We start from the raw sequence: 11436 nt of genomic DNA on the forward strand, positions 1-11436 counted from the left end.
TGATGTTGTAATTAAAGAGCTCTAGGGGTGACGTGAGGCTCTGGTGATTCTTGAATGAGAACCTCATCTGGAAAGGCCAGTGAATGGTTTTAGTAGTTTGGGGCGGTGACTGTTACACACATGATGAGCCCATTACCCTATATGACAGCAGTGAAACGCTGGTTCAGGGGTGATCGGAAGGTGGCTAAATCGAAGGTAGCAAGAGGGCCCTTGGACCCAAAGTGTCGATCACATATAAATAAAAAGTTAATGATTGTTTTTTGTCTTTCTTCTAGACTTGAAACCCACATGACCCCTGAAATGTTCCGAACACCACTGCATGAAATTGCTTTGAGTATCAAACTGCTTCGTCTAGGAGGAATTGGTCAGTTCCTGGCCAAAGCAATTGAACCACCACCTTTGGATGCTGTGATTGAAGCAGAGCACACCCTCAGAGGTATCAGTATCCATACTTGTTAATTGGTAGTTTCGTGTTAGCTAATAACTTTGAAAAGTATTAATGGTAAAAGTTTGCAGGGCACTCATTACTCTATAGAACCAGTAGTCTTAAGCCATTCTGTCCTGTGTTTGGTATGAAGAGTTTGTGTAAGTATCATAATGTCAAAAATTAAGCATGTGTCAGTGTAGAAAAGGAAGTTCACTTGAGAGAACAAGTACTAGAGTATGGGCTACTTGCATAAAAGTTTAATACAGTATTCATTCTATTTGGTAAATGTCTAATAGTCTGATGAAGAAATTTTAGCTTGTTTTTTCCAGAAAACACTAATCTAGCTTTTGTTCCACACAGCAGAGTTTGTATCTTCATTAAATAGTTTACTCGTTTCATTCCTGCTGACAAAAATATCGTCCCTACAGAGCTTGATGCACTAGATGCTAATGATGAGTTGACACCTCTTGGACGAATCCTAGCTAAACTCCCAATTGAGCCCCGCCTTGGCAAGATGATGATTATGGGTTGTATTTTCTAGTAAGTGTATTCTCTCACTGTTAATTAAATGGAAAACAGGTCAGAGGATGCTTTGGAAGTGGGGAGGGAGGTGTTGAGGAAGAATAATTGGACACAGATGGTGTGACTATGGCATATATTGACAAATAAAGCCATATCATATTCATAAGTGGGCTGTAGTGATAAGTTTGGGATTTGTTTTTTTAGGATTTAGTGAGTGGGCAGAAATGAAGGACTACAATTGGAGTTGAATTATTTGAGTTGGAGAGAGTAGAGCTGCACTGAGAGAAAAAAATACTATTTAAGAAGATTAAACTAGTCAATAAGCATTAAATACCTACTATGCAGACACTGTGCTCAGTGCTGGGAATATAAAGTCCTTGTCCTCAGGGAGTTTACAGTCTAAAGGGGAAAGACAATATACAAAAGGTTAAAAGAGGGAACAGGGTTAATCCATCTGAGGACATGGTGGAAAAGACAGAAATAGCCCAGAGTAGTGCACCCTGGTGAGAAATGAGATGATCTGACCCATGCTCCCTCCTTAAATGGAAGGTTTTAGAATTCATAGTTCCAGTTCCATCCTCCAGAGGCATTGAGGGTGGTAATGAAGTGGAGTAGTCCCAAGGCTGATGGGATATTGTAGGTTGATGAGGATTTCCTAAGGCCTGTTGGAAAAGGCAAAGATGGCCCAGAATTGTGCAGCCCAGTGGGAAAAGAGGTGTAGAGGTGTCATTCAGGTAATATGTGTATCAGAAAGAGGTCATGTTGGTGTGGTATGGTAGGTCCATTTTGTTTAAGAGGTGAAATGAGAAAGGAAAGCTATAATGTTCAGTAATATCTCCTTGCCTTTTACATGTTCTTGCCTTACCTTATCTTACTTGAGCTTCACAACAATGGGTTTTGGGAGGGGTAGTACAAGAATTTTAAGTGTTATGTGGAGAAATGGTGGGCACTGATAAAAAGTAGCTTCCTTTCTCTGATTAGTTAAAATAAGACTTCTTTAATATCATTATATGTACTCAATTTTGACACATCTGTTATAGTTACTGAAAACAAGGCTCCCAACCAATTCTCTCTCTGCTTTGTTTTAGCGTGGGAGATGCTGTATGTACCATCTCTGCTGCCACTTGCTTCCCAGAACCTTTTATCAGTGAAGGCAAGCGCTTGGGTTATGTTCACCGTAACTTTGCTGGAAATAGGTTTTCAGATCACGTGGCCCTTTTGTCAGTGTTCCAAGCCTGGGACGATGCCAGGTATGAGAGAACCATGCATGCAGGGGGTTTTCGAAGAAGGTTTATGTCCTAAAACTTCTGTTGTGGGAACTTAATAATGTTCCATTTTCACATCCTACTGGGTCTGTTTTTCCCCTTTTAGAATGGGTGGAGAAGAGGCAGAGATCCGCTTTTGTGAACACAAAAGACTCAATATGGCCACACTCAGAATGACTTGGGAAGCAAAAGTTCAGCTCAAAGAAATTCTAGTTAATTCTGGGTTCCCAGAAGGTAAGACTCATACATTCCTAAGACAAATATTTGGGTGATTATGTGTATGACTCAAACAGTGCACTCTGTGCCTTCAGGCTTGGTTGCTTCTCAGAACTGTTTTGAACTCAGTGCCAGTCTTCACAGTCCTGTTCCCCTGACAAAGTGAAAGTAAGCATTGAAAGACCACTGCAGTAATTGCAATATTCTTACCAGTAACTGTCTTTTCTGAGGAACGTTGGAGATGGTATTCAGAAACTTAGGTGCAAATAATTTAACTCATTTTCTTCAGCAGTGATCAAGAAAATATGATAGGCTTGTCTCTGCCAAGTTTTAGACTTAATGAAATACTAATACTATTTATTGTTAAATTTTAAATGACTTCAAACATACAGACAAGTTCTCAGTTGGCATGAATTAGAATAGTGTTATAATAGTTTTATGTTGCCAAAATGACATACACCCCATCCCCAAAGTGATGTATTGAGTTGGACCTGAGCTTTTATACTCTTAACCCTGCAGAATGAACATTTCATTGAACAGTTACTATGATGTCACTATGTTCAGGCCTGGTGTCTGGGGAAGATAATAAATAAACAAAGTGGCTCCTCTCCACCCCCATGAAATGTACAATCTAATAATACATGCAGATTATAATGTGGTGAATTCAAAAGTGAGATCCAAAGTGCTGTGAGCTATTCAGTGAAAGATCATTGCTGGTTAGTTAGATTGAGGCTCTTTTCTCCCTAAATACTTTGTCTTGAAAGAAAAAAGTTATCCTAATGCTATCGAGCTATTTGTTTTTAGTCTAATAAGTCAAAATGTGGTTTGCATATGTTGCGGCACTCAGCATTTTCTGAGTTATTATTTAATAGAAAGTAAGGAATCTTATTTGAATGGCAGCAAAGCAAATGGGAAAGTATTTTGGATTTAAGTCTGAGGTGAAATCAGTACAGAGGTATCTACTCGAATCAATTTGTTTCTTCAGAAGCTCCTTCCCTTTAACTATGGTTCTCCTTGTACAAACTTAGCCCTTGTTCTGAAAACAGAAGGAATTATTTTTCCAACTGGCATCTAAGAGAGAAGGAAAGGGAACAAGCATTTATTCAAGTGCCTTTTAGATGCCAAGTGTTTTGCTAAAAGCTTACAAATATTATTTCATGTGCTCTAAGAAGAGACCTTTTAAATTAATAACTGATAAAATACAGAACCTAACATCTTTTTAAACCTTTAAAAAATTAATAAGCATTTATTTTCTTTTCCCCAAGACTTTTTTATTGTAAATTAGTCTATAATTCAAGGCCTTGCAATAAAGAAACTTGTCTAAATGACATCAGTGAACATTGTCCAAAGTCTCTTGAATACTTTGGATAACAACATAAGTATATGGGGAAGTATTCAACTTTCTGATTCTCTCCAACCCCCTTTCATTTTTTTCTGCAGAATGTCTGATGACACAAGTATTTAATAACACTGGACCAGATAACAATTTGGATGTTGTCATCTCTCTTCTGGCCTTTGGTGTGTATCCTAATGTCTGCTACCATAAGGAAAAGAGGAAAATTCTCACCACTGAGGGGCGAAATGCACTTATCCACAAGTCATCTGTTAACTGCCCCTTTAGCAGCCAGGACATGAAGTACCCATCTCCTTTCTTTGTATTTGGAGAAAAGGTAAGAAAAGAACGTTTTCTAAACGTTTGTATTAACAGGCTTCTTTTTGGTCCATTGAATTATTTCCTTGCATATTGACTTGCTTGTCACCTCTAATCAAAATGGTTTCCTTCTCCATCGTAGATCCGCACTCGAGCCATCTCTGCCAAAGGCATGACCTTAGTGACCCCCTTACAACTGCTTCTCTTTGCTTCTAAGAAGGTCCAGTCAGATGGAGAGATTGTGTTGGTCGATGACTGGTATGACCTTTTCAAGATTGTATCAAATGTTTATAGTTTATGGCTGATGAGAAGATGCCTCAGATTTGATTGAAAAAAACCACTAACTTAAGTCTGAAGCAAAATTCACAATTTGCTGTGTGATAAATTGTTTCAGATTGCTATTTTACTGAGATTACTAAAGTTTTGTGGTTTTTTTTTTTACAACACTATAGCACAGCTTTTCTAATGTGCTTTTTTTCCAATAGTAATAATTCATAGTAATACAAAATTTTTCTGGAGATGAGGTGATTGAAACACATTTGTGTGTTTGCCCCCACCCCTCCACTCCTCTTCTAAGAAGGAAAAGTAGATGTGTAGTCAGCCATTAATAAATGGAGCTTTGGGATCCCCTTCTGAAGCTTCTCAAGTTCATGAATGTGCATGGCATTGAAAAATGATAAAATGTGGTTGCCTAAGCCTGTTTTTCCAAAAAAATGGTGGGCACAAGATTCATCCATTTTCCTTTATTGATAAAGAGGCTCTGGAGACAGAATGTGTTTGCAGGTACACATGCAAGCACACACAGGCACATTCAGACACACACATACACACTCCACAACACCAAGAGAAGGTGTACTAAAAGTGTTAGTATCACTCTTGGCTATTTAGAATAATGTGACATAAAGGGGAATGAAAATCCAGTTTTTTTCTGGCATTTTTTCTAACATTTTAAATTTTCATTGCATCTTTAATTTAGGATCAGACTGCAGATGTCCCATGAGGCTGCTGCTTGCATAACTGCCCTCCGAGCAGCCATGGAGGCTCTGGTTGTTGAAGTAACCAAAGAGCCTGAAATAATCAGCAATTTGGATCCCTCAAACGAGCGTATGCTGAACATGATTCGGCAGATCTCTAGGCCTTCGGCTGCTGGCATTAGTCTCATGATTGGCAATGCACGGTAAGTTCCATGTTTTTCTCTTTTAAGATAATGACAAGTATGAAATGAGTCATAAAAGTTCCTAATGTGCCATTTATTAAAATCATCTAGTCTCACCACTGAACACCCTGCCACCCACCTATGAACAGATTTGAGGCCCAAAGGAGCTAACTTGATTAGTAACTGGATGAGGACTAAAATTCCAGACGTTTGGGTTAATATCCTGTCCTAAGTATTCTATTATTGCACAGAGTGAAAGTGTGTAAAAGTAAGATCACATAGTTTTCTTAATTGGTAGGCGTTAGGATTAATCAGATAGGTTTTTCTTTAAAGGGATTCTGTGTTTTTGATACATTAATTAATCCAAGTCTTCTGTTCTGTGTTTTGGCTAAAGAACAGTTACCCTGTATAACTTAAAGGGTAACTTGAGATATGTGGATGTGCTTTTGTAAATTATAGAATGCTATGTGAAGACTTCAAAGATTTATCAGAAGGTCCTGCTGTTAGACAGGACCTACCAAAGCTTTTGCTCTGTTGGCATAGTATTGTAGAGAAGCCAGCTTCATCGCAGTGACATTTAATATAAACAGAAGGGTAGACTATGACAAACATTTAGTAGTGTTTATTGTGCTCAGAACACGAGATGTAAAGCATTTGCAGGAATGCAGCCAATTCGAGCAAGAATATTCTGGCAATTATAATGGTCTCACTAAATAAAGAATATAGTATGATGACCATGGGCACCAAAGCAGAGTGTCAACGTCACATGATTTGGGGAGGTGGAGTTAACCAAAATTAATTGGATATTTGAGGTAAAATGGAGAAATCAAAGATCATTGGACAATGTATAATCATAAATTAGATGGTGCTACAGACAAATCACACGGCAAGCAACAGGTTTTGGGGGAAGGATGAACTTTAGTGTATTGATCACGATTCAAAATGCCCGTGGAGTTATTGGGCTGATGATTGAAGCTGGTGTGAGTGAATCAGATCTCCAAAGGAGAGAAGGCTAAGTGATCACACCCTTAATGGAACCACCCACTTTACAAGTCAGGAAGCAGATGAGAAGAGAGGTAATCCATAAGGTATGATAAAAACTAGAAGAATGTTGTCTGTGAAGGTTAAGGAAGTAGGAGGAGGAACAGAAGAGGATAGAGACAAGAGCAGTTTGTCTTGTAGTGGGGGCCCGAGCTAGATTGAAAAGGGGCTGTGAGCATTGAAGTGTGAAAAACAGTGACAGGAACAAGGCAGGTGGGACCAGTAGCTGGAGCATTCAGAGGGATAAGGGGAAGAATTTTTTAGGATTGAGATATGAATGTGGTTGTAGGCACCTGAGAGGTAGACAGGAATGGGATTTAGGGCTTAGGGATTAGCCTGAAGGAATTATAAAGATCTCTTTTGCTTGAGGAAAAAGTGGGGAAAGGGTGATGATGCTAAAAAAATGTTTTGAGGATGGACTTTGGAGGTAACCATATAGCCTCAAATCGTTTAGAAATTGTTGAATTAAGTTAGGGTTAGTTAATATTTTTGTGGTATCACACAGGTGAATTCAATGAAATTTAACTTGTATTAACTTGATTCATTATTCTAGCATTAAAAGCATGTATCGTATGATCTAGGTGTTTGTTTTTATAGGCAACAGAAAAAAGTTCATTTGAATTGTAGCTTTATTGCTAGCTTTTAGCCACTGATCGCAATCTCTATTGAGAAAATGCTAGAATTTGGGCTTAAAAGTTCCCAGTGCAAAACATTTTAAAAAGGAACGAGTTACTGAAAGACTAATCCGTTGCTTCTTGGTCCAGCAGCCAGTTATTCCTTTTTTCTTGGATTTTTAATCTCTTCTCCACTGGACCCTTCCCATATGTGTACCCGCATACTTAAGTCTCAGGCCTAATAAAAAGAAAAAAGCCCTCTATCTGATCTGGTTACCACCTCTCTTCTTGATAATGAGTGATAAGATTGAATACTCTGTTTGCTATGTTCATTTGGCTTTTTTCCAGCAAAAAAAAAAAAGTTATTTGCCCATGCTTGTTGTTTGCCAACAATGTGTTGACAAGTAGGCACAGCATAAGTTTCAGTGAACTGAAAAGAAAATAATACATTTTTGTTTTAATAGTGGTTTTTGCCTTGTTAGCATATTTTAAATTTTTTTTAAAAAAAATTGATCACCAATTAAATTAGCTTGACCATATTGGATCCTATATTTGTATCTCCACATTGGTTAAAATTGTGTTTTCCTTTCCTAGGTATGGAGATGGTCCTCGCCCACCCAAGATGGCTAGATATGACAATGGAGGTGGATTCAGAGGTCGAGGTGGTCAGCGAGGTTCTGGCTATCAAGGTGGAGGATATGGTGGGAGAGGATATGGTGGGGGTAATTCTTACCAAGGAGGGTATGGAAGTGGAGGAGGATACAGAGGTTCAGGTGGTGGTTATAGAGGATCTGGAGGAGGCTACAGTGGAGGAATGGGTGGAGGAGGATATAGAGGGTCTGGAGGATTCCCTCGAGGAGGAAACAGAGGTGGTTATGGTATGGGTTTTGGAGGTGTCTTTTGAGGAAATAATCAACTGCTTTCAGAGCTCTCTCTTCATCTCCCAAGTAGTCAATACTAAAATATGCATGTTACATTTTTTCAAGAGATTTGTTTGCTGCCATTAAGGCTAAAATCTATTTTCCACTCACTGTGTTGTTCAATGTAGTTTAAAGAAAACTAAGTATGTAGGTATATTGGTGATTTTGTTTATTATGTAAAATATTGATGATCTCCTATTACAGAGTACCACAGTTTGTATTATTTTGTTCTTAATAAAGTAAGTTTTGTTTTTTGAAATTAATGTGATATTTTCTTGGCTTTAGTTTAATACTATGGAAAATAAAATATTACACTGAACCTAAGTCATGTGTTTAATCATTGCTTTTTACACTTTGAATTACGTTTACAAGTCTTTGGGGAATAGTAATTATATTCTACCAGTTAAACTATTACAATTAATATAACTCGGACTTTAAGACAAGCTGTTCCAAAGCATCTTTTGAACATTAGAAGTAAGCACTGTCATTTTTAGGTTTTGTTTTTGGATGAGAGCAAAGTACAAAGCACTCTTACCAGCATAAATGTCCTTGAAATAGATGTTTCTAATATGTTACTAACCAGTGCATAGTTCACATTGTTTTTTACATCTGCAAGAAACTAACTTGACCACAGTCTAGAGCAGAACTTCTTAATTTTTATGTGTTGTGGACCATAGACCTTTATGCAGTCTAGTGAAGGCTGTTGGTCCCTTAACAGAATAATGTTTTTAAATGAATATACTATATCAACATATCCTTTAAATTCTTAAAAAAATTCTCAGCCCCCCAGGTTAGGTCAAGTCAACAAGCATTTGTTAAGGCTCTGTGCTAAGCATTGGGGATAGAAAAGCAAGACAGAGCTCCCTACCCCCAAGGAGCCAAAGGGGGAAACAACAACCGTGTGCAGACGACGTCGACAGAATAAACTGGAGGTGATCAGCAAGGGGGCGTCAGGAAAAGCTTCCTGTAGAGGTTTGAAGGAAGCCAGAGGAAGGGTGAGTAAGGAGAGCTTCAGGCACAGGGTACAGCCCATGATCATGCTCAGAGCCAGGAGATGGAAGAACCAGAAAGCCAGAATCAATAAGGGGGGATGTTGGGTGGGGTGGGGGGGGTGTGCATGCGACAAGTTAATGGAGTTTTGTTTAAAGGTTGCTTAAAGTTCGTTAAATGTCGAGAACAAGCTACTGAGACTGCTAGAAAGCACATTTTGTTAGTTTGAAAAATGTAGGAGGAAGAAGGGGTAGAGATGTGAAGCTCATCCCACTTCGGAGCTGCAGGGAGGAGGGTGCTGCTCCTGCTCATGTAGAAGGCCCAACACTGGTTTTGCTCACCTGGCTGATGGGCCTCCTGAGCCAGATTGTCCACCAGTGATTGAACCATGAGCAACCTGTAATGTTCCCAAGTGCTCTGGCAAGTCCAGTGTAGCAGTGAAAAGATAATTTTCCAAAGAAACTTGCCTACTGGTAACCTGGGTTCAATTCTGGAAGATCCGCATGGCAGAGAAGTACTTGCCCAGAGAAGTGCTCACTTCCACAGGAGCCATTTCTGAAAGTGGAACCCACATGGGTTGCTAAAAATCAAATCTCTGGACATCATTGCTTATTCTTGCAATGCTACTCCTGAGCAACCACTGTCAGGCTTACTTAAAAACTTAAAAATAAATTTTTGTAGGCTTTTAAAAGACATCAGAAATTTTAATAAGTTCAAAAGGATCAGTAATTGCTCATTTGTTTCTCCTTTTGAAAATATTGTGTATTTTGTATTTTTGGAAAACATTTGGGTTATATTCCTTCCACTGTAAGGTTACAACTTTCCCTTACTTCATCAGCTATGATTGTTTGTTTCTCAAGATCTTTATGGAGGGATTTACCCAATATGCTGGAAGCCCAAATTTTTAGAGCTTTTAGTGTCTTAAGAATATCAGTACAACCCTACCACCACTTAGTGAATTTTTGCTTTCCTAACCACTGTATCTCCTTTCTAACTTGATCATAGCTGTACTTTTGTTATTTTATACTTCTTGAATTCAAACCATCAGCAATATGCTAATCCCACCAATGCCAATCCCATTGTCATTTGGGTTTATTTTTAATATGTGAGGTGACGATAATCTGACTTTGTCAATAGCTCGCTTATGGTGTACTTTTAAAATGCCCCCCCCCCCCCAAAAAAAAAAAGAAAGAAAAATCCCTGTGAGGGAAAGGGAACAGGTTCTTAGGTTAAGGGACTTGCCCACAGTTTATCTAGGAAAGTGTCAGAATGCATCTGTATTTTAGGATTGCAATATCAAGTGTTGTTCTTGGCACATCAGATGGGCTTTTGCCACATCAGCTAGTATGTGATCACTGAAAATGCTTAATTTTCCAAATGAAATCCAGCCTTATCAATCCTAGGTATATCTTTGACATGTCATTTCTGTACACAAGAAATGGTAATGGACAAATTGAATGGGTGACCTCAAGCAATGTGTTCAAAATCTGGGCCATGCGCATTTTTCATCCATTTTTGTTTGAATGTTTGAGCTAGTCTCATCGATTTCAGCAAGACTTTACACTGTTCTGGGTCTTGTTAAAGTTAGTACTTGTGATTTGCAAATAGCATATGGAGAACCTCACCATTAATAGGAAATCCTTTTGGGCCTTGTACAAGTTTGAGTCGTAAGGCCCCATGAGAACCCTGAGGACAAACCCCTGTTGATAATGAAAACCTACCTATTAAAAAACTCCTCTGGTCATAGTCTTCTCCACCCCAGTGATTCTGAACTTCTGGCTGTCATTTGAACCTAGTCTATTGTAAACTTTGCCATCAGCAATTGTTACCGTATGTGGGGTACACTCTCATAGTCCCCACATGTGCACTTTTTAGCTTCTTTTTTTGTGTTGTCTTAACCCGCTAAATCGTAAACTCCTTGAGAACAGGGACTTTTTCTTATTTGTATCATAGGCACATAATTACATGTTTGTTTGTTGGTTGACCCCTAGTGCCCGATCCTTTATTTCTATTCCCATCAATCCAACTTCTTTAAAACCTGTCTCTAAAGTTACCTTCTATGTATTTTGGAATACCTACTCCACAGGCAACAAACTTGGTTTCACCTTAAATCTTTTCCTTTACTACTCCTCTCTTCTGGCTCTCACTGAGACTTGGCTTCCTCCTGATGACACAACTTCCCTGACCTGCCTTTGCTTACTCCCAAACTCATTGGTCAAAGTAGAAGAGCTAGACTACTCTTTGTTCCCCACTGCCGCTTCCAGGTTCTTTCTCCCTCCCTTCCACCATCACACTATAAATCAAAATTCTGGTAGATGTTGTCTACTACCATCCTAGACATTCCCCTTCCCAGCTTCTGCCTTCATACTAGGGGACTACAATGTATTGATACTCCTTCTGTTTACATGCCAAACTCAATAGTTCTTCAACTTACTCATTTCATGTAACCTACTCCACCCCACCTCAGATCACACACAAAAATGATCAAAGCCTTGATCTTCCGATCACCCACAACTACATCACTTCTGAGTTCATGAACTCTGAAAGTCCCTATCTGATCACAATCTTCCTTTGCCTTGACACCCCAAATCCTATTCTTTATCCTAATTGTGACCCCCCCAGTCCCTCCATCAC

The 11436-nt window shown here is 38.9% G+C and overlaps 1 protein-coding gene across 3 annotated transcripts in view; it reads left to right on the forward strand.

Annotated features, from left to right (window-relative positions):
- DHX9 (DExH-box helicase 9) overlaps positions 1-8136 on the forward strand; it is a 37320-nt gene extending 29184 nt beyond the window's left edge. For all 3 annotated transcript variants that reach the window (XM_036754404.1, XM_036754403.1, XM_036754405.1), the window contains 8 exons: positions 276-436; positions 856-967; positions 2038-2199; positions 2321-2448; positions 3871-4100; positions 4224-4339; positions 5058-5258; positions 7487-8136. In XM_036754404.1, the coding sequence (XP_036610299.1) occupies positions 276-436; positions 856-967; positions 2038-2199; positions 2321-2448; positions 3871-4100; positions 4224-4339; positions 5058-5258; positions 7487-7796 (1420 nt within the window). In that variant the 3' untranslated portion in view covers positions 7797-8136. The remainder of the gene's footprint in view (positions 1-275; positions 437-855; positions 968-2037; positions 2200-2320; positions 2449-3870; positions 4101-4223; positions 4340-5057; positions 5259-7486) is intronic.
- Positions 8137-11436: the final 3300 nt, after the last annotated feature.

This window comes from Trichosurus vulpecula, chromosome 4, assembly GCF_011100635.1.
Source record: "Trichosurus vulpecula isolate mTriVul1 chromosome 4, mTriVul1.pri, whole genome shotgun sequence".
NCBI classification, from domain to species: domain Eukaryota; kingdom Metazoa; phylum Chordata; class Mammalia; order Diprotodontia; family Phalangeridae; genus Trichosurus; species Trichosurus vulpecula.